Source organism: Aethalodelphis obliquidens, unplaced genomic scaffold (assembly GCF_003676395.1).
Source record: "Aethalodelphis obliquidens isolate GAN/ISIS:26980383/991018 unplaced genomic scaffold, ASM367639v1 scaffold21, whole genome shotgun sequence".
Taxonomy (NCBI): domain Eukaryota; kingdom Metazoa; phylum Chordata; class Mammalia; order Artiodactyla; family Delphinidae; genus Aethalodelphis; species Aethalodelphis obliquidens.
This window is the reverse complement of record NW_020837965.1, coordinates 3142804-3165536: the sequence shown is the minus strand read 5'-3', so window position 1 is coordinate 3165536 and position 22733 is coordinate 3142804. Positions and strand designations below refer to the sequence as shown.

Sequence of the window (22733 nt, the reverse complement as noted above, 5' to 3'; positions counted from 1 at the left end):
CTCCCTTCCAACCCTGGTGTCCGAGAAGCACCTCGCCCCACCTCACCATGCCTCCCACCTCCGGTCCCTCCGTGCTTCTAACAGGCCCCCTTCCTGACACCCGCCCAAGGGAAACTCTGAGGGCCGTGCTCAGGGAAGGGCCTGGCCCTCACCATTCTGATGTGGACTCTCTCCGGCTCCGACCTGGAGAAGAAGAGGCGGGTGGTGTACAGAAAGAGGGACCCCAGGCGCAACAGCTCCATGCCTGTGCCAATCAAAGCTGACGTGATCACGTAGTTGACAAAGAAGGCGCCATTGTCTGGCAGGAACACACACCTGGGTGGAAGACAGCCACAGAAGCCGGGGAAGAGGGAAAGGGCAGAGGTATTGGGAGGAAGGAGGAGAGAGAGGAAACGAATTGAGGAAGTGGGGATGGGGTGGAGGTAGAGATGGGGAGAATAGCTTTCCAATACAGTCATCCCTCGGTATCTGTGAGGGATTGGTTCTAGGAGCCCCTGTGGATACCAAATCCAGGGATGCTCAAGTCCCTTACATGAACTGGCATAATATTTGCATATAACCTAGGCACATCCTCCTGTATACATCCTCCTGTATACTCTAAATCATCTCCAGATCGCCTATAATACCTAACACAATGTAAACAGCTGTAGATACAACGTACATGCTGTGCAAGTAGCTGCCTGCACACAGCAAATTCAAGTTTTGCTTTTGGGAACTTTCTGGAATTCTTTTCCTGAATATTTTTGATCTGCAGTAGGTCAAATCCGAAGCTGTGGATATGGAGGGCTGACTGTATACATGTGTTCTCTGACCAGTTTAAGTTAACAAGGGCCCTTCTGAGCAGGGCTGGGGGTGGTCTATGGCATTTGTGGATGGGTTAGGAGATACATGCACTGGCTTGCTCTAAAGAAGGGCTGTTTGACGAGTGGATAAAGAAGATGTGGTACATGTATACAAAGGAACATTACTCAGCCATGAAAAGGAACGAAATTGGGTCATCTGTAGTGACGTGGATGGACCTAGAGACTGTCATACAGAGTGAAGTAAGTCAGAGAGAGAAAAAAAATCGTATATTAACACATATATGTGGAATCTAGAAAAATGGTACAGGTGAACCGGTTTGCAAGGCAGAAATAGAGACACAGATGTAGAGAACAAACGTATAGACACCAAGGGGGGGAAGCGGGGGGCGGGTGGTGGTGGTATGATGAATTGGGAGATTGGGATTGACATGTATACACTAATATGTATAAAATAGATAACTAATAAGAACCTGCTGTATAAAAAATAAATTAAAATAAAATTCAAAAAATATAATAAAGAAGGACTACTTGACTTGGATCCACAGACCCTGGAGAGTCCATAAGTAGAATTTTGCGGGTCTGTGACCTTGAATAGGGAAAAGATTACATCTTTACTTTCTCCGATTTAGCACCTCCTTCCATTAAGAGCAGGGGCAACAAATCACAGCGATGTCAGCCATAGCCATGAGTCTGTCACCAGTTGAAATGAGGTGTTTTCATATCGTGTTGTACTTATTGCTGAGCTCTTACGATACCATTTGTGCTCATCATCATTTCAAAATGATGCTAGTTATTAGTCAGGCCACTAAATTAGACATGCTAAATTCACATGATTGAGACTTTTCTGTCTGCACATGCGTGTTTCACATAGCTAGCTGGCCGACTTCAACTAGTAGTCATTCAGCCACCTGAATGGATGGGCACACTGCCTGTTCTCACGCTGGTGACCCAGGCATCTCTGTTGCTTTCCAGTGTCTCCATCTACACAATTCTGTCACCTTCCTTGAAAAGAGAAATCTGTAAGCCCCTGGACATATTTCATAACTCCTTCAAACACTATTCTTTCTTGAGGGCATCAGAGTTGAGTCATGAACTCACAATTCTTTTCTTTCTCATATACAAACTGTATTGAAGATAATGACCTAGCCAAAGATGAACTCACTCATCTTGGGAAAAAATCAACTTATTACAGTTATAGTTTAATTGTAGAAAGCTTGGAGAATTCTGGTCCTTGCCCTATAAAGCAAGCTATGAAAGCTTGCATGTCATTTGCAATAATATACCTTTGAAAATTGGGACTTTCAACATTTGGAACCCTAAAACCAAAACAAAACAAAAAAGAAAGTGGCTGGATATCTAACACGACATGCATGTTGCCTTGTCAAAAATCCACTCCCCTGCCCAACTTAATATTCTTCTTCTAGGTAAGTAACATCACCTTTCACACCGATGCCTTTAAAACAATAAAATGTTACTTTTGCTTGCCTACCTTTAGAATGCATCAGCCTATTATTAAACGTGTTAATAGAGATTGCATTACAAATTTGAATTTTAAAATATTTTGATAACTATGTTTCAGCATAATTGGTTTTTGTTATAACCCAGGTATTTTGTACGTTTAAAGAAATCTACTAAGAGTACATGTAAAACTGGCAAAATCTGAACAAGCTCTGTGGATTGTTTCAACATCAATTTCCTGGTTGTGATATTGTACTATAGTTATGCAAGATGTTACCATTGGGGGAAACTGGATAAAGGGTACATAGGGGGCTTCCCTGGTGGCGCAGTGGTTGAGAGTCCGCCTGCCGATGCAGGGGACACGGGTTCGTGCCCCGGTCCAGGAAGATCCCACGTGCCGCAGAGCAGCTGGGCCCGTGAGCCATGGCCGCTGAGCCTGTGCGTCCGGAGCCTGTGCTCCACAATGGGAGAGGCCGCGGCAGTGAGAGGCCCGCGTACCGCACAAAAAAAAAAAAAAAGGTACATAGGACATTTTTGGGGGCAATTTCCCTCGAATCTACAATTAGTTCAAAAACTTCATTCAGAGAAGGAGTCCCTGGGCTTTACCCCCAAAGGGGTCCATGGCACAGGAAATGTTAAGAGGCTGCCTAATGAGAGTGTTAACACGCATTCATCTCTACCTGTATGAGCAAATAAAGGATACACATATCCACCTGGTGTGAAGCCCCAGTGCACATTGGGAGTACACCTGAAACATGCACTCTAGTACTCACTGGAACCTGATGGATGCCTGTTCCAGATAGTAGATGTCAAAGAGCCAGCGGAAAAAGACATCCAAACTAGAAAAAAGAATCAAGCACAAGAAAAATAACAAGAATAAAGCAGACCCTTCAGTTAATGAATCTATGACCTAAGGCCTGGGGCTCAGTTCCTCTTGGGCTGGCCTCCTTCCTTTCAACCTCCCTTGCCCAATCCCCAAAGACTCCTGCATCTTAATATTCTAGCCGGCCAATCCACACTGCCTCTCTTCTTAATGCTGGGCCCTAACCCTTTGGCCTTTCAGCTCAAGGCCTCCCCTCTAGCAAACCTTTGCCAGCCATTGCTCCCATAGTGTTCTCTCCCTCTTCTGAATTTCTACTGCACATTCTTCCCACCTTGGGCTGTCAGTTAGCTGATAGGTACAGCTTGTTTCCCCAGCTGGAGGATAAGCTCTTTGAGGTCAGAGTTCATGGCTGACAGCCTAGAGTTCACATGATACCTGACTCATGCTAAGCTCAGGACAGGCACTGGACTGTCATTTGAGGAATGGATTTGCAGCAACCAGAGGTGGGCCTACAGTGTCTGAAGGAGGAGGTTCCAACTCTAGGGTGAGCCTGGCTGACAGAGGAGAGAGAATTGGAGGTGAGGTACCTGGTCAGTCCCATAGAGGGCAGAATGACCACCATAAACACCAGAAAGATGTAGCACTTGTGCACTATGATCAGATTCTGAGCTGATCTAGAAGGAAACAAAGAGAGACATGATAAGAACCAAACGCCTTACTACAGAATGAAGAGAGAGAGAGACGGCTACCTGGCCTAGAAAATGGTTTCACAGTGCATACCAGTGCCATCTCCACGGAGCACTGTGAGCTGTGCTGTGGCTGGGAGCAGCAGGAAAGAATAGCATGATCAACTAGTGATGTCTGCCTTGGGCATAAGAAAAGGAAGGGAAGGCACACACATACCATATACCTGACATCTCTGTTCAGGGGACATTACTAATGATACTCAGAATTCTTGCAGAGTTTCAATAAGCAACATGAGCCCTGTTCTTGGCCAGAGGAAAGACCAGTAAGGATTTCTGTTAGGATAAACCTCCTGGCTTACTGCCTGATAGGATGATAGAAACTTTTGGTGCAGGAAATAACTTTTGAGACCCACGCAGCCTTCAGGCCAAAGCAGGTCCACCTGCCCCAGTATACGGTAAATCCTTTCTAACTAATTAGCTCCTGCCATAGAACTATTAGTGCTAATAAATAGGAAATAGCTCTTAATTGTTTAAGATGTGGGCACTGTGTAGGCTACGTGGGTCTGCAGTCAGATTGAGTGCAGGGGCTCCTCTGCTATGGCCATAGCAGCTCTTCTGACATTTTCCAAACAAGTCCTGCTCTCTCACTCTCATCCTCTGCCCTCTGCCTGGAATTCCTGGCACTGCCTATCTCTGCCCGCAGCTCCAGACCCTCAGCGTGTGGCTGGAGGCTGAGGGAGCAGCCCGAGGAGGGCTGGGTTTTGACCCCACATGCCTGGTATGGTGGCCCTATCTCAGCATCCCTGAGCCCAGAGGCCCAGAGGCAAACCCGTCCCCTCTTTCCAAAGAAAAAAAATATCGTTAGTGTTTTGGGATGGTTTCAGGCATCAAAGCCACCCCATATCTATTCCACTCCTGAGGCCAGACAGGAAGCCAGAGTCCTAAGCTGGTGGGGTTTGGGGGGGCAGAGGAAGGAGCAGGTGCCGAGAGCAGGGCTAGGAGGGGGGCCCCAGCTCACCTGGTCCAGTGGGCTTCAAGGAAGGCGGACAGGTAGACGATCAGAGGCAATATCACCGTAAAGGCCCAGAGCAACAGGGAGGGGAAGAACTGGGTCACGATGGGGCTCTGTAGGGGTGGAGCGGAGGAGGGCAGAGAGACGTCAGTGCAAGAAGCTCCATTCTCCTTGCAGGCTTCCCTCGCCTTCGCCCACGTCCCTGGCCTCTTCTCCAGCTCAGTCCCAGAGCAGGCCTGGTGTCCCCGAGGCTGCACAGTGCGCCTGGCCTTTCTGACCCACCTTCCTGGTCAGGGGTCTGCCTGGCTGGGGCGGCCGGAGGCTGACACCCCAAGGTCAAGTGACATCCCCAAGGAGTGCAGGCCTTCGACGCTGAGGTCACGGGAGGGGTGCCCTAGGCTGCCCCTAGTGACTTGGCCCTAAGGCCACAGCCAGCTGCTGTCACTCATGTCTCAGACCTCAGGGAGGAGACACTGCTTTTTTTTTTTTACGGTACGTGGGCCTCTCACTGCTGTGGCCTCTCCTGTTGTGGAACACAGGCTCCGGACACGCAGGCTCAGCGGCCATGGCTCGCGGGCCCAGCCGCTCCGCGGCATGTGGGATCTTCCCAGACCGGGGCACGAAGCCGTGTCCCCTGCATCGGCAGGCGGACTCTCAACCACTGCACCACCAGGGAAGCCCCCGGAGACGCTGCTTTTGTTGTGATGTTGTGTGAGAAGTGGCGAAGAGGGGGAGGGTATGGAGCAAGACTTCCCAGGGAGAGCTGTGGTGCCCTTGCCTGGGGCCTATTGAGAAGCTGACCAAGGAGGCAAAGGTTAGGCAGCGGCAGCAGAAGTGCTTGGTGCACGCGTGGGTGCGTGTGTTTTGCCGGAACAGGCACAGGGATAACAGGAAAGGAGGGGCCTTCTGGGATCACTACGACAGCCTTGAGGCTATAGAACTTGGAAACGAGCCAGTCCAGTTCCTCGGAACACCTCTGTCCATATGAAGCAGCCCTTCCCTCCAGGGATGACTCCTGTGAGCCGCGCACACGCCCAGCCAGGTGTGGGTGTGTCTGGAAGTGCGGGAAGTGGAGACAGAGCTGGAGGGCCTTCTCCTCTAGAAGGGCTGCCTTGGAACTTACCTCTGCCTGCCCCGCTCTCAACCCTGTCTTCAGAGCAGGGAGCCCAGCTCTAGGGAACGTGGGGAGAACAGAGCTGTCACGCTCGCCACATCTTCTGCTGCCCCTTTTGTACCTCTAGCTTGGCCCAATGTAAAGCAGCCCTCCAAGCCCACCCCCCAAACTCATCCCAGAACTTGCCTGGGGCTCCCCCACTCTTCAGCCCCGGTCCCTAAGATGGGCAACGACCCACATTCATGCCCTTTAGAGCACAGGAAGCGCTGTGCCACCATTTACACCGCTGCCACGGCCACAAGTGTGCGGGCATCGGAGTCATGTCCCAGTGGGCCTCCCACCCCCTCCTCGCCTGAGTTCTTCCTTCATCTCCCTGGGGCCCCCGCGCCTGGCCTGGGCAGAGGAGGCACCTTCAGCTTCTCGATGGGGCGGGTGACGTTGTACATGTCGATGGTGTTGATGATGATGGCAGGCGTGGTGAGGAAGAAGAAGAGGAGGAAGAGGAAGGTGTTGATTGCGATGAAGCGGGCCCACCAATGGAAGCGGCGGACAGACAGGTGTTTCCTGGGCAGGACGGAGGAGGGAGACGCACTTAGGACCCCGGGTCTCAGCCCTCAGACACAGCCCGTGCTGCTTGCTGCGTGCCAGCTGTGGACCAGGCTGCCCTGGTCTAATTCAAGCCCGTGGGCCCACCCACACCTGCATGAGACAGCCCTGGGCCTTCCCCTCAGCCACACCACTTGCAAAGCGAGCCAAAAAAACGATCCGAATTCTTTCTGCAGGAAAAAACTCTTTCCCCAAAGACTGGTGCCTTCCATGCTTGTGGTGGGGTGGGCTTGGGCGTGGGAGGAGGCTGTGATGCCCACGAGAGAAACAGCCCAGTGGGGGGCCGTGTGTGGGCAGTGAAGCAGGAGGACAGGCCCTGACTCCCTTCCCCGTCCTACGGCCTTCTTCAGTCCCAGAGGAGCTCAAAGGAGAGGGGAGGGACAGAGAGGGCTTACCAAATAATGTCTTTGGGGTGTGGGGCAAGGACAACCCTCCAGCGGTCGGATTTGACGACGGTGGTCACCGAGGACTGTTGGGCCGACACACCGCACTGGATGAACTTGTAATCCTCCAGGATGCTGCGGAGATGCGGGAGCAGACAGAGGTCCGGGGGTGAGGACGATGGCCCGCGGCGGGGGGAGGGCTCATGCCAGGGGCCCGGGGCCGCTGTGGTCATCCCACAGGTAGAGACTCATCCACTTCCTGGGAAGTCTCGGAGACTTGGATATGTCTCTCTCGACCTTGTAAGTGGGCAGTCCCCAAGGCCTAGTCGCTGAACGAAAGGGGCGTTAGAGGGAGGGACTGTCCAGGAAAAAAGGGGGCCACACGGTTCTCAGTTCACGTCTTTTCCCCTTAACAGTAGTGACAGCACAAAGACGCGCTCTTTCTGTGAGGTTGACAGGAGAGGTATTCATTTCAGCCCCATCTTAGTATCCGTAGCTACCGACTATTGAGTTCTACACAGTGCATGACGCTGTGCTAATTGGTGATTAACATCGTCTTAATTGCACAGATTACTGAAGACACAACCAAAGAGGGGCGGGTGCTGGCACCGGAGCCTCATCTTTGGTTTTCTAATTCACACATCTGCTGTAATTAAACCTTAGATCCTCTCTGCAGAGAGTGTTCTCAGCAAGTTATTGTCTTATGTAGATGTATTGTTTTCTATAACACATACACTAACTAGAACACATATCCCTTCTTAACCCTCTGGGAGGAGGACAGGGAAGATATAAGTAATCAAATTTGATAGGTAAGAAATTAGAGGGTGTAAATGACTTGCAAAATTGTACACAATTTTTTGCGACTAAACTCTAGCCTCTGCCGCTGTTCCTTGGTAGGGTTGCGGGGGGTGAGGACAAATGTTGTGAGTGATCAGGCTCCCTCGGCGAGAGGAGGGCCCCATAATCCTCAAAAGACTGATTCTGAGGCTCCCATCTATTTGACCCAGTCCTAAGATTCCTTCCAGAACATTCCAGAGTGGCCCTCATCCACTCCCTATCAAGGTGGGGCTGCCAGAGGCTGGCGGGGAGGAGAGAGGAGGCAGTAGGGCTATGAATCAGGGGAGGTTTGCAGCAGGAGAGGAGAAATGGCAAGCAGGGCTTCTCTACCCTGACTCTGTCACTCATGGTGAGGGGAGGGGTGATGTGCAATGAGGGAGAACTGGGTGCCATTCTTGTCAAGGCCTGGAAGAGGAACCAAGAGGTCAACGGCTACTCTGACCACTTCTGTGCTGAAGCAAGAACATATGGGAGTGAAGAGCCCAGGGCCTGGGCATCTCTGGAGACAAGCTGAGCCTGGCAGCTGGGGGAAGACGGATGTGGCCATGCTCTAGAAAGCAAGATGGCGGCTCCATGCCCATGAGGAGCATGGAGGGGTCGAGGGGAGGGCAGAATATGGCAAACCGGAGGGAGGCTCTCTCTCCTCCTCCCCTTGGCTGGAATGGGGGTGAAAGAGGATGGTTTCAGAGAAGCAGAGGCCCACTGTCAGGGCTGGGCTGGGCACAGCAAGCAGCTGGCCCTGGCACTCACTGCTTTGTCATCCTGGAGTCCTGGAAGGTGACAAAGATCAGGTCCAGACGCTTCAGCCGAACGCGGTTGAGCTCAGCGTTGAACTCATCAGTCAGCTGCTCCTCCAGCTCACTATAATACTGCTCTGCGTCTACCTGGGGTGAGATGTGGCCCTCAGAGCTGGAGCAGCCAGAGTTCCAGGCCTCACGCCTGGATGTGAGGCCTCTCTCCACTCAGGCGGCAGGCCCGAGGGCTTGGTTCCATCCCCGGCTCCCTTGGAAGCCTGGCAAAAAGCTCAAGACCCCAGGTGGGCTCCAAGATCCCAGCTCTAGAAGAGGAAGAGGCTATGACTCTGAGATTAGCTCCCTGCTCTTAGATCTAGCGAAAGCGAGGCATCGCTGGGGGTAAGGGGGTGCTTTTGGACTCCAAGTAGCCTCCAGAGGAGTGACAGAATGTGTCTGTAGCATTTTCAGGAAAGGGGATGATTCTTTTTCTGGACTCGCTGGAGTTCAGTCCTGCCAAGACCTCCTTCTAGCCACGGTGGTTGGGCGATAAGACTGAATCCACTGCTTTCAAATATTCCTGTCCTAGCTCTCTGAAAGCCTGAGGCCTGGGAGCCTATAGCAGCCTGCTGTGTCCTCACTGGTCCTCCCATCCAAGCCCAGGAGGGGCCAAGAACAAGCGTCCCTGGATCGCTCCGGAGGGGGCCCCAAGGAAGACTCCTCTCAACAGCGAGATAGGACGGGTGGAAAGGAAAGCGGGAGCCAGGTGCCGCAGCACAGAGCAGACCTGAATGAGGCCTGTGGCCCCAGGGTGCGGGCAAGGGGCCCTGCCCAGAGCCCTGGACAAAGCCTGGAGACCTGGTGCCCTAGCCCCTCCGCTGTGTCCCCCGATGCCCTTGCCAGTTACCTCTTTAAAGCAAACCCAGCACTTGCAGAAGCACAGCCGGGAGCAGGGATGGACCTTGATCATCACCTTCCCCTTCTTCTTGGCCTTGGCAGTATAATAGAGCCGGCCCCGCATTGCATGGCGCCTGTCAGCCAATGGGCAACGGGAGAAGGATCCTGTGGTCAGGGTGCCAGCAGAGCCACAACCTCTCCTTCTCTCCCCACCCCAGATTCAGACAGGTCCCGCTACAGCCTCACCTCTGATCGTCCAAGTCAATCAGGGTCCTGACGTCGTAGCAGAAGTGGACTCTGGTCACTACGCACCCTGGATAGGCCTCACTGAAGCCACAAACATGGAGGTTGAGCCATTCCGTAGGGCTGGGGACCTCCCCCTTCCCCACCCCCCACCCCCTACCCAGAGCTACAGCCTACAGGGCTAGGGGGCTCAGCTATAGCCATGGTTCCTGGTGCTTGGATGGTAGAATCCACCCCTTGCTCCTAAGGCTGGATGTCAGGGTTGATCCCTGTTAATCTGAGAGTTGCCACATCTTCCCCAGGTGACACAGAACAGGGCCAGGGAGCAGAGCTGGAAATTGCTGCTCATGGAGAGATAACTGGCTCCTGTGGCTAGGAGCTCAGGTCACAAAAATTGCCTCAAGATGACCCGCTCTAGATAACTGCGTCTGGCAGCTCCCTGGGCTCCACAGTTGGAGGTACAAGGGAAAGGCATCCCCCATCACACCCATGCCATGCAGAAATCCCCTGACTTCAGAAACCCTGCTCTGGCCCCAACCAGGGCCTCCCCCATTCTGAAAGGTTGATCCGGAGCTGAATCTAGGGTGAGCCACAGCCCCACTCCACCATCCTGTGCGTCACTACCCACATGAGGACCCAGGCAGGGTTACCAGGAGGAGGCAATCCACGCCTCAGCCCACCCGACCCACTTACTGAAAATGCTTAATGATGATCTCTGGGTCCTGGATGTCCGTGGGGACATAGGTGATCATTAGTGTCCTTGTGACCTAGGTGGGGAAGGTCAATGGAGAAAGAAGCCTGTGCTCACACAGGACTCCTGGAGTCTGGGTCTTCAGGTGGCCCAGAACCTGGAGTAGGCTTTCTACTCACACCAGGCCGCCTCCTTGCTGGGTGAGCCAGGTGTCAGCTTCCCCAGCCTGTGTCCCTGAGGTCAGCAGGCCGTGGGAAGCTGCAGCCAGGGAAGCTACACCTCTGTTAACCTCTGTGCCCCCCGTGGACCCCTTGCCATAGAGGCTGTGATGGAGGGCGAGCCAGAGGCTGCAGACAGGGCCTGGGGAAGGACCACAGCCCACGCCCTGCAAGGGCTGCTCATACTCTCTCGTTGATTACAGTCTCCCCGCACCTCCGCCACTCCAAGTGACGTCCCACCTCGCTGGGTCGTCCCTCTCATCAGACTGCGCAGGGCAGTTAGGAGGCGAGCTGGACTCTGGGGAGGGAATGTGGAAGCCCCTCAAAGTCCACATTTTATTCTGTGAGTGGGAAATGTCTTCCTGAGCCATCGCCTCAAGGTGACAGTCTGGTAAACTGTGCTGCAAAAGAGGGGAGTCTGGGCAGAAGCTTCTGGTGGCAAGAAGGAAAGCTGAAGCGGCCGAGTCCAGACTGGTCGGGGTGCCCAAGCCTCAGGCTGAAACATTCGGGATTACCTTTCAGGGGTACGTGCGTTTGCATTCTGGGGTGGGGTAAGGTGAATCCGTCCTGTAGGATGGACGGCTTGAAGGAGCTGACCTCGCTTTTACCTGCCACCTTCCACCGCAGAAGACCCTACCCACCTAGTGGTCCTTCCTGGGATCACCTCCCAAATAAGTGAACGCTCCTCAAATCCCTCTCTCAGGGTCTGCTTGGGAGGTAGGATGGGGGACACACAAACCAAGACAGTGGGGACAACACTGGGGCAGGGCATGTCTCTGACCTCAGGGAGATGGTGGAAGGGCAAGGAGCTTGGGCACAGCAGGTCAAAATATCTACCCAGAGGGTCAGCAGGGGGCCCTGGCCGCTGAAGACGGAGGCCCCTTGCAGGTTCAGGGCTTAGTTAAGCCTTTAGTTTTCTGATGGTGGGGAGGTCCAGGGGTCCTTGGAGAGGGTCCAGGGCAGCAGGGGTGCAGGGGGAGGAGGCACCTGGGAGCAGCTATTTACCAATTGGTTTGGAAGTGTATTAGTGGTTTAACAGCCCAGACAGATGTGCCAGGTGACGATACCCAGGGATAAGCGGAGGAGGCTTGCCCTACTCAGGTGAGACTGCCCACCCCCAGGTGTGCAGAACACACCAAGCTGGGATGCCTCTGAAGTATGGGCGTGGGATGGTGTCCAGCTGGGGAGAGCCTCTAGCCGAGAGGGTGTTGCTCTAGTAGCTCTTTTCACTTACTCACCTTGTAGCTCTTCTTGGGCACAAACCCTAAACAGTGATGAGTCATGAAGAGGAAGTTGGTGACAAAGTATAAGAAAGCGAAGAAGCTGTGCAGCCACAGGAACTTACTCCTGCCAAGAACGAGACACAAGAGGCGTGAGACCCCCGCTTCCACCCCACACGGTCTCCCCAGCGCCACCCTCTGGTGCCTCCGCTCAGGCACCTTGGAAGGGAATGGAGAAGGGGACGTCCACTCCGACTAATAGAGGCTCACGTTCATTGAGTGCTTACTCTACGTCAGGCCCAGGGGGGGACTAGATGCTTTGTGGACATTTTCTCCCTAGACTCTTGCACCTCGTGAAGGTGGTACCGTGAATGTCTTCATTTTACCCGTAGGGAAACAAGGGCTAGAGTGACCGCTCGAGGTCACTCCTAGCTGTGGCAGTGCCGGGAGGTGAGCCCGGAGCTGCAGAAGCACTTACACTCTTCACGCCGTGTCGTGCTGCCAGCGGCTGTGGCTCAGGCCGCCCCCGCCGACCGTGAGGACAGCAGGAGGGGCCCCCCGGCCTCTGTGGTAAGGGACTCCGGGGTCACACGCAGGCCTGCAGATTCGGCCCGCCTCCCTGGGGTAGGAAGAGGGCTGGCCCTTGGGCTCTGTGCTCACGTGATGCTGTCCCAAGGCACCCAGCCAGGAGGACTGCTCGGAAATGGGGCCCACCTTATGTGGTGCAGTTGGAGGAGAGAAAGGCTGCCTTGCTTCAGAATATCTCCTCCACTGTCCCCGCGCTGGCATTTCACCTAACCTCCCCCATCTAGTTACATGTTTCTCTCCTCAGTGTTCTCGGAGGGGGCAAGGTGACACGGTCCCTAAGGGACATTCCAGCTCTCTGCCAGTATGGACTTACAAACGTTGAAGGCTCTTTGCTGTCCTATTAAAATTCACTTCTAGTTGGGAAGTTGTAGGTGCCACACTTACAACAGTGGCTGGCCTGGGAGAGGCTGGTAAGCTCTGCTCTGGTGTTGCCAGTACCCGGGAAAGAGTTGGTTGAAGGTGGAGGCGAGAGGGTGCCCAACCATTCTGCTGAGTTTGGACTTTGATGGATTTGGAATTTGATGGAGTTTGCAGGGTGCAGGGGCAGGGGACCAGGGGTGGGGCAAGGGGAGGTGGGGCAGGAGTGTGCAAACCCCACTCACACCTGCTTCAGGTACTGGAAGTAGTGCTTCAGCTCTGTCAGGAAGTCGGCCAAGCCTGGCCATGAGACCTAGGGGGGGACTGATGTCTCAGCCTGGACCGGCAGGGCCGCATCTGGCTCAGTGCAGATTGATCTGGTCACCAACTGGGTTGGCTGACGTTAAAATCCACAGGTTCCCGGACCATGAGGGCTGGAGGGGGCTTAGAGGTCATGTCCAACAGCTCTTCCCCCCACCATGGACTAGGGATGAAGCTCAGAGCGGGAGGGTGCACTGCCCCAGACCCAGGGCAGGCTAATGGCAAAGCCGGGGCATGAACCCAACTCCTGTGGTTCCTCTGTCTCGCTGCTGTGGGAGTCAGGTCTGAGCTTCACTCGGTTATATGAGGGTTGACCTGAACTATTTTGTGGGCAGGGAAGCAATACCTTAAACCTCTGCTTACTGCAGTAATCCTGTTGGGAGCTGGACATACTAAGCAAATAGGACCATATTTGCAAATCTTCAGGAGTGACCGGTTTAGGTAGTTCCACCCATTACAGAGATGGGGACACTGAGACACCAAGAATACTTCCTCACCAAGAGGATGCAACTTCCGGCATCCCACCTGGAACCTGGGCTCCCCAGGAAATCAGGCCTTTCTTATCAGCAGAGTGGGGCTCATGCTTCGGACCCACACATTGGACCATCTCTCCACGCTAACACCCAGCCCCCAAGCCAGTAGAATGGGAGGTAAGAGGATCAGGTACCTACTCTGTGGAGACATTGACAATGGTGGTCCGACCAAAGTGACTATTCCAGTCTGAAAGAGAAGAAAGTTGCTGACCTCAAGCCTGGCACCTTGACTGGTTGGGTGCCAGACTTCAGGGTTCCTGAGCGAATGCCCGGGGTCTAGAGATGCTTGTCTACGTCCTGGTCTTCCTCCTAGTTCCCCAGAGGTTGTCCCCAGCTTCCAAACAGCCCCATCAGAGGCCTCCTCTCCTCCCTGGGACTGCTGACTGGGGCTCCTCGGCTGTGAAGCAAGACCGAGCATTGGTGCGGCAACCCCAGAGCGTGACTGACTCAGGGTAGACACCGGTGAACGCTTGTGGGAGGGACCCGGCAGCCCCACCATGAGCGGAATGATGAAATTAGCAACACTGTTACCGCTGGCAACAATCACAAAACCCAGAACTTCTGAAAATGCATTGCTGCCTCATTCAAACAGAGTAAATCCTTCTGGCTGAGTGTATCAGTGCGCTGGTTTAGACATCTCCAAGTTTTATGAAATCATACTATCATTGCCGTACTATCATACTATCATTGCCAACATACTAGCTCTTAGGATGAGAATCTGGGAAGGCAGGGCTCAGTAGTTATTTACTCTGGTGGTGGTATTTGGTAGCATGAGAAATGGGTGCTACCTTGAAGTAACTGAGGTCTACCACTGGCCGAGGAGAAATAGGTGGAAACTTGAGCAATCAGCGTACACCTGGCTGCCACCTGGGCACTTAAGGTGCTATCCTGTACCACCTAGTTGTATGGGCCTCATACAGCTCTATGTTTGCATTTCCTAGTGAAACCCTGGCTGTTATTCAAAGTGCCCACTATCAGGCACTGTGCCAACCACTTGACACGCATTGTCTCTCTATCCCTATGACAGTTGAGGAAACTGAGGCCTGAGGACACTGTATAAGATGAAGTAATTTTCTGGGAAGCAGATGTGGGTAAAAGTTGGGGAACCATGATTTTTCTGTCTTTGAAGCCCAAGCCCTCACCCACCACATTATTGTGTGAAAATTTACCCTGTTATAAGGAGTGTGGATAGAATCCCTATGAGAAATTCTGCGTGCTGTGTCCATCAGAGTGGGTACAGAGAGAGATCAGGTCCAGAGATCTTTGTAGTGGGTCACATGTCATAACAAGGCCTCCAGGAACATCTGGACAGATGCAGTGTGGGGTCATAAATAAACATTCAGTTTTAGACTGAATTACTACTATCTGCCTTCTGTGTGCCAGGCCCTGGGCCAAATTTATACCAAAAGAGGTATCATCTCCGGTTTCCATGTGAGAGAACTGAAGCGTGGGTTGCCTAAGGTCACATAACTAATTTTGGGAAGTGCAATTAACATTTAGATTCCTAGACGCTCAAGACCCAAGTTCTGTCCTGCCTACCGGGCTGCCTCTTAGGTCTAGTGGGCCGGGCCCGGGACCTGCTGAGCTCTGCCTACCCAGAACATTTCCAGTGTAGTTGATGGGCAAAATGATGCCCAAGGAGGGGATGCAGAGGATAAGCACAAGGATGATGAGATGATACTGGAACATGATGTAGATACGGGCATCGTCTCCACACTTGCTAATCAGATCTTCGTTCCTGGAAGAGACACAGAGACAAGGACATTGCTCAGGAGCCAGTGTGGCTACAACGGAAGTCGGAGGTAGAGGAAAGGGAGAGAAGATGACCACCCTACCCCCGAGTTTTTAATCTTTAGAGATATCACCCTTCTCAAAACTTGTTATGCCTGAAATGTATTTCACTGAATTTCACAGGCGTATCAAAGATAGAGGCTACAGATACACTCCTGGGAATCCAGAAGCCCTCTTAAATCAGGCATTTATTTCCTCTTTTATTGCTTCTTCAAACATGTTGAGTGCTTGCTATAGCGCAGGCACTGAATAAACCATTAGTGATAACAGGATTCATCCTATTTTTCAAAAAGTTGTTCCTTAAATTAAAAAGGGGTACTCAAAGCCACAATGAGGTATCACTCCACACTGCCAGACTGGCCAAAGTTGGAAAGTCGGTGAGGAAAGTGTTGATGAGAAAGTGCTGGTGAGGGTGTGGGATGCCGGGAGCTCTCTCACACTCACGGGTACTTACTCTGGCACACAGCTTTGGATAAGAGTGGACATTATCTACAGAAGTTGACTATAAGTATACCCTATGACCTAGCAATTCCACTCCTAGGTTTATATCCAACAGAAATACATGCACATGGGCACCAAGAGACATGTATAAGAATGTCACAGACACGTTATTTTGTAACAGCCCCAAACTGGAAACAACCTAATTGTCTATCAAAGGTAGAATGGACACAAGAATTGAAATATATATGTAGTGAAATATATATATATAGTGAGCTATATACATCACATTATATGTATGTAATGAAATACCATACAGAGATAAAAATGAATGACCATAGCTGAACCCCACAAATGCAACGTTGAGTAAAAGATGTCAGGCACAAACAATACATACCATATCATTTCATATACAAAGTTCAAAAATAAGCAATACTGAACTACAGAGTTAGAAGTCAGGATACTGGTTACCTTTGGAGAGGCGGGAGGTGATAGGAGATTGGGAGGGAGAAGGAGGAGGGCTTCTGGGGTCTTGGCAATGTTCTAATTCTTTATCGGGATGGTGCTTGTATAGGCTTTGCTTGTGATGATTGAGCTGGACACATTTTTTGTGCACTTTTCTGTATGTGTGTTATACTTCAATTAAAAAACTTTAAAGCAATACATGCTTATTATAGAAACTTTGGAAAATAACAAAAGAAGAAAATCATTCACCTACAATCTCATCAAACCTAAGATAATGGCTATTAATCATTCTGGCCAATTTCCTTTAGCTTCTTATTGTATTGCTGGTTTAACTTGTGACTGTAGTATAAACAGCATTTGATGTACTGCTCTTTTGCTCAGCATTTAATCTTAAGTCTTTTCTGACCGTTTTACATTTTGTCTAAATATTTTTATGGCTGCCTAATAATAATGGTGACAATAGCCTCTGTTTGTGGATTATTGATTCACACCCAGCCCCAAGCTGCACGCCCCCGCCTTTGGTGGACATGCCATAGTTTACTCACCCTTGCCCTCTGATCAGACTTGAAGGTTGCATGCAACTCCTAGCACTCAGTCCAGGATTCAGATTTATTTTTCAACAATATTACAAAGAGCATATCTTTAAGGCTTTCAGTATCACCATTTAGGTAATTATTTAGAGCTCTCAACCTTTTTTTAACTTCAAGCAGTTAAAATACTTCCTGCCTTGGACTTGAGAATTAAATCCCAAGAATGGGGGGGATGAGAACTGGTGAGAAGGGAGAATGGGGGAATGTCCCCCTGCAGGCTTGGGGTGCCAAGATCTGCTCACCTGATAGAAACAGCGTGCCAGAGGCAGGGTGAGAGCCTCCATCCAGGTGGAGGGAGCAGAGGGTTGGACGGGACGAAGAACACAAGAATCTCCTTTCTGGGCTGACAATTCCCGCCTCCCCACTGGGCCCATTGCTCCATCTGCACCAGCGCAGGTTATACTCAGCAGCCTATCTTACAGTTCTGAGGGAAGCCTGAATTTTTGAGTCTGCCTATACATATTCCTCTACTCAATTCTGTTCTCTTCCCGCCACTTTTTAAAGTGCCGGCCCCATGACATTCCAGGCATCACTCTTTCTCCTACTCACAATTAATTCTCATCTCTGCTCTAATCACTTCCTCTCCTCTACCTCTTGCTGGAGACTTGCTCTACCTGTCTCATCTTTAAATTAACATCCATCTGTCTCTACAGATGCCCACACTTCTTCCCTTTCAACTACAGCCAGGTTCAAGGGCTCATTTGCTACTCTTAAAAAACAAAACCCCAAGAAACTCCTTAAGCATCCACTCCTTCACCAGTTTCCCTTCAAGTTCCATCCAATATCCTTCCTTCCCTGCTCCCACCCACCTCTTGAAAAAGGTGGCTTCCATTCTCTGCCCCTACTTCTTGGACATCTCCTCGTCCCGGAACTGCGCTCCCAGTGGAGATTCGCATCCCCAAAGCCGACATCCTCTGCTGAGCGCTCATGCTACTCAACCTTGTAGGGCTGGAGGCTGCTGACCACACCGTCTGGACCTCGCGCCTGCCTGGCTTCAGTGAGCCCGTGCCCTAGAGGTTGCCACCTTTTCCTCTTGTCCCAACCAGTCTCTTCCTTGGGCCCTTTCCCTTGGGTGTCCCATCTGCTCCCATGACTTCAACTACGACCTCTGTGCACCCATATCCCAAGTCTAAATCTCTAGCTCCGACCTTTCTCCTAAGCTTTAATCCTGTTTCTCAACAGCCTGCCGGTCAACTCACATGCTCACCCCGGCCCTATGTCATTAATTTCCCAACTCATCATCTCTCCTCATCTCCCAACTGGTGGTATTATTACCCTCCGCAGAAGCCAGACCTCGATTTCTCCCTTTTTCCTAACCAGGTGGAAACAACCCATTGACTGCTGTTGCCCCATCATCTCCCTCCCCACGTCTCCTCCGTGTTGTTTCCCTGGTCACCACACCTCTCACCTGGACACTGGAAAAACCTTAGCTGCTCACGTTGCCTTTGGACTCTTCCTACTGCCATTCACCCCTCATGCCCCTGCCTACAGACATCACCTGAGTGTCCCGCTCAAAAGTAGTCGCTGGCTCCCTGCTGCCTCTAAACCAAAGGCCAAGATTCTCGGTATGGTAGTCAAGATCCCAGCTGACCCTTCCGGCCCAATCTTTCATCCCCTCTCTTGCTATGTACTCTTGTTTCTAGCCACACCAGAAGATTTACCATTTCTGGACACTCCCTGTCCATCTCTGCCCCAAACCTTTGCTCATGCAGTCCTTAATTTCTGATGGGCCCTCCACATCACAACGGTCAAAATTCTTCCCATTCCTCAAGGCCTCGCTCAACACTATGCTTCTTCTGAACTCCCAAATTGGAATTAATTTGTCGCTCTCCCAAATGCCCTCTGCCCAGCAGTTATGCTCTCCCCATTATCAATCATGTGTAGTGGGTCTTGTCAACCCATGTTTTTGTAACTAGACTGAGTGGGCTTTGCGCGCTGGGACTTTGGCTTCTGCAGGAAAGGGCGGTCATGAAGAGGGGCATGAGAGACTGGAGGTATAGGTTTCTCTTAATAAAAATGTATTTATGCAAGCTGGTGCATGTTTTAAAAATTAACAAAGCAAAACCAGAGAAGGTGCTAAGAAATAAAAGCCTCCCCCCCACTCCCCCAACATGTGGCTAAGATTCCCGCCCACGCACAAACTAGCTGTATCACTTCCTCGGGACTCTGGTGAACGATGAACGAAGACAAGAGGCCAAGGCCATGGGGCGTCCTCCACCAGTGGAGCTGGGGCTCAAACCCCAGAGGCTGCTGGTCCCAAGCCCAGCTCTGGATTCCCAAGGCCCAGTCATGGTATCTTGTGCCCCCAAAGGGTCCCAGGCCCTTCAACAGGTCTGGGGAAAGAGAGGTGCCCTGGTGTAGCTCATGCGGGTGGATGGGATCTTACGGCAATGTCTGAATGCTCCCAGCAAGGCCCTTGAATGGTGTGGGCATGGAGGTACATGAAGGAAGAAGCCCTAAGGGCCTTGGCAAAGAAGCAGACGTGCATGTCCAGGCAGGCCCCTGGTGCAGGTGGCCTCTGGGGAGCACTGAGGCTGCACCCTAAGGCAGGCATCACCAGGCAAGGACGGACCCTGGAGGAGGGGTTCAAAGGACAGGCAGGGCAGGCCAGATGGGGGATATTTAGGGAGAGCCCAGGAACACACAGTGCTCTGAGGTGGAGACAGCTGTGTATACACATGTAAGTGTGTATGCCCATGTGTGTGCACGTGTGTGTGCATGTGTGTGGAGGCATGGAGCTCTGACAGGTGTCTGCTCTGCGGAGGCGTCTGGCTGGTATGAGGCCATCGGGAGATGACAGGTGACTCGGGGTCTCTCTCCTTGCCAAGTGGGGTCTCACACTAAAGAGATCCAGAAGGTGTGGTGGGCCAGGGGCTGTCCCTCCGTAATGGGCATGGAGGCTGGGAGAGGAAGCCTGCCCTTCCGCCTGGTGGTTTTTGTTTTTTCCATCTAGGCAAATATGAAGAACGATGTTCACAGAAGTAAAGCAAAGAGTACCTGGGAAGGATTTCTTTTTCCTTGTGTGGGCTTCATAAAAGCATTTTTACAAGCATGTGAGAGGGGTCTTTCCTGAGAACTGTGGCAGAGGGAAAATGGGCTGTGGGCAGCGTCCAGTTCCCATTTCACCAACGGAACACGAGAAAGCGTCCTGTGCCAGGGCCGGGCTGCGGTGGGCAGGGGGAGTGGGGAGTGGCCGTTGGGGCACAGAACTTAGGCCCAAGGCCTGGTCCTGCAGGGCAGGAGACCCTGTCCCCACCCTCCCCCAGATAAGGCTCCGGAAGCTCAGGCACTTACTTCATGGTGATGGTGTTGAAAAACCAGGAATAGAAGCCCTGGGGAAAAAGGAGAGAAAGTGTGAGAAAACCCAGCGCTGGGGCGTCTGAGGCAGTGAGGCAGTGTCCGGGGCTTCCCCACCCCCGGCAAGGTCTGGACTGGAATCGGTGCTGAGGGAGATGTCTTTTCAGACTTTTCAGAAGTCGGGCATCCTGTTACAGCAAGTGGTGGCTTAGAGGGTGGGCCTCAGACTGGAGGGAGAGAAGGGACTTTGGGGTGGACGTCAATTGCTTTCTGTCTGTCCCTTGTTGCTTCCTTCTGGGAAATGCCCCTCCCTTATGCATGTGGCCCGGCGGACTGTCCGTCAAGAAGGTGTCTGCTACCGGTGGTCAGTTGACCAACGGGAACATGACCCAAGAGGGGCCAAGCAAAATGCTCTTAAGGGGACTGATATGGGTGCTGGGAGAAGGGTCTTCCTCTGAGTTCTTGCATCTCGGTCAACACCAGGCATCCTGGAGGGGCTTTGTGAGTCTCTGATGCCACATGCAGGAGCTTGTCTGAGATAAAAAGCCTGCTCAGAGGAGAGAGGACCACAGAGGGGATCCTGGTGGCAATGCTGGACTTCCTGGATCTAGCTGTACCTGAAGCAGCTGCTTCCCTTAGATTTCCCCGCACTCAGGCCACACATCACCCTTTTGTTATAATGCTAACTTGAGCTGGGTTTCTTCTTCTGCATCTGGGGGTCCTGTCGATTATACATTTCTCTCAGGGTCTTGCTGTCTGGAGTTTCCGGGTGGTGGGGAAAGGTGGCCTCAGCCGGGGGCTGGGAGGGGCTAGAGAGGCAGTCAGCTCGGGGACTGTATGCGTAGCGTAGGCAGAGGGCCACAGCTCTAAAAGCTGCCAGATGTCGTAGCTGCTTCAGTTACCCTGGTCATGCTTCCTTCCGGGATCCCAGGGGGTTTGGCGAAACCTTGGAAAAGGCTGCAGCTCTTGACTGGGTCGTGAGCCCATCAGCGACCCAGGCAGGCCCACTTGGTTGATAGTCCCCCAGAACCACGTGGATTGGGGAAGGCATATTTCCCAAAAGGAAGAAATGAGGGGCAGGCAAACATGAAACAGAAGGAGGCTCCCACCTTCTAGGCCTCCTCCCTGTGCTGGGTGGGTTGACAGTGGGAATGTCCATCAGGAATGTCCACTTGTGGGGGGACCATTTCCCCAGCTATATCCTAGGGAACTAAAGTAGGGATAAAAGCCCGGGGATGAGGCAGAGCGATGACGGGAAATGGCATGATGGTGGCAGCGGCGACTGGGAAAGTCCCAGGGAGGGGGTGAATTGCTAGACAAGACTTGGGCTGAGAGTCTGGCCACCCCTTCCCTACATGGGGAGTCTTTCCTCACCTCCCACCTCTGGGCCAACGTGCAATTCATTAAGGGAGCAAGCAGGTTTGCTGACGGGCCCTAGTGGATATGCGGAGTGGAGGAGTATCGGTGGGAGGACAGAGGTAGTGAGTAGAAGTGTGGCCTATGTACCCATGAAAGGCACGTGGACACAGATGTGTGAGTGACCAGGTATGGACCCATATTCTCTCTTTCTCTCTCCCTCTCTCTCTCTCTCACACACACGTGCACACACACACACACACACACACACACTCCCCTGCATATATATTGTACCTCTGAAAGGCATAAACCATTCAGAAAACTTAGCAGCTGAACAGTGGGCCTGAGAAGCAGACACATCTCTCCTTTTCTCCCCACCCCATGGAAATGGCCACAGGCTCCCAGGAGCCAGCTCAGCTGACAAGCCTGAGTGACAGCGGTCAGTTCACTGCACCCACCTCAGTGGCTCCATCCTCCCCACTCCCGCCACATCCGCCCTGACTTGCTGAGGGCGCTATGAGGAGACCTGTTCGCTTCACCCACTCCACTCAGCCTGGCTGAGGCCTCGCCATCTGCCTGGGGCCCTGCAGGGGCTACCTCAGCGCACTCCTCCTCCGTGTCTAATTTCTACCCTCTTCTGTTTGACTACCCCACTGCTGCCATCATGATTTATCTTCTAGATATTTTTAAAATAAAATGTCATTGTACAGAAAAAAAAAACCACACAAAGCTGAAGTGATGTTTCTAAAGATAAATCTGAGAATTGCCTTGCAAGGTAGGTGGTGCTGTCCTTATTCGACAGAGGAAACCTCCAGGACGTGAACCTGTCTGAGGCTCCCATTCTTGTCAGGGGCAGGTCTCGGCAAGTAAAGGGACCAGGTCTCTTGGAGGGATGAAAATGGATGAAAATTTGCTTCCAACAAACACATATCAGATACTAATTACACGACAGGCTGGACCAGGTGCTGGGACAGTGGGGAGTAAGACCGGTATAGCTCTCAGTGGGGGAAGCGGGCACACTAGATTAACTGTGTAGATGAGGAATCATCACGGACTGGGTTAAGACTGCTGAAGAAAAGGAATGCAGGGACCTCACTGGTGGTCCAGTGGTTGACAGTCGGTCTTGCAATGCAGGGGATGCCGGTTTGATTCCTGGTCAGGGAACTAAGATCCTACATGCCACGGGGCAACTAAGCCTGCAGGCCACAACTAGAGAGAAGCCCATTCGCTGCCACGAAAGATCCTGCGTGCCGCAACTAAGACCCGACGCAGCCA

General features: G+C 52.2%; 1 protein-coding gene across 8 annotated transcripts in view; it reads right to left on the bottom strand.

Annotated features, from left to right (window-relative positions):
- TMEM63C (transmembrane protein 63C) overlaps positions 1-22733 on the bottom strand; it is a 69888-nt gene that overhangs the window by 8320 nt on the left and 38835 nt on the right. For 6 of the 8 annotated variants that reach the window (XR_003435575.1, XM_027120142.1, XM_027120141.1 and 3 more), the window contains 14 exons: positions 20100-20137; positions 15117-15259; positions 13660-13708; positions 11741-11849; positions 10287-10360; positions 9597-9677; positions 9361-9484; positions 8473-8606; positions 6898-7020; positions 6307-6460; positions 4789-4895; positions 3672-3758; positions 3035-3100; positions 153-315 (listed from right to left, as the gene is read on the bottom strand). Coding sequence is in view for 7 of the 8 variants with exons in the window: in XM_027120142.1 (XP_026975943.1) it covers positions 153-315; positions 3035-3100; positions 3672-3758; positions 4789-4895; positions 6307-6460; positions 6898-7020; positions 8473-8606; positions 9361-9484; positions 9597-9677; positions 10287-10360; positions 11741-11849; positions 13660-13708; positions 15117-15259; positions 20100-20137 (1452 nt within the window). In the remaining variant the exon portion in view is untranslated. The remainder of the gene's footprint in view (positions 1-152; positions 316-3034; positions 3101-3671; positions 3759-4788; positions 4896-6306; positions 6461-6897; positions 7021-8472; positions 8607-9360; positions 9485-9596; positions 9678-10286; positions 10361-11740; positions 11850-13659; positions 13709-15116; positions 15260-20099; positions 20138-22733) is intronic. The other 2 variants (XM_027120145.1, XM_027120146.1) reach the window with 2 other exon arrangements.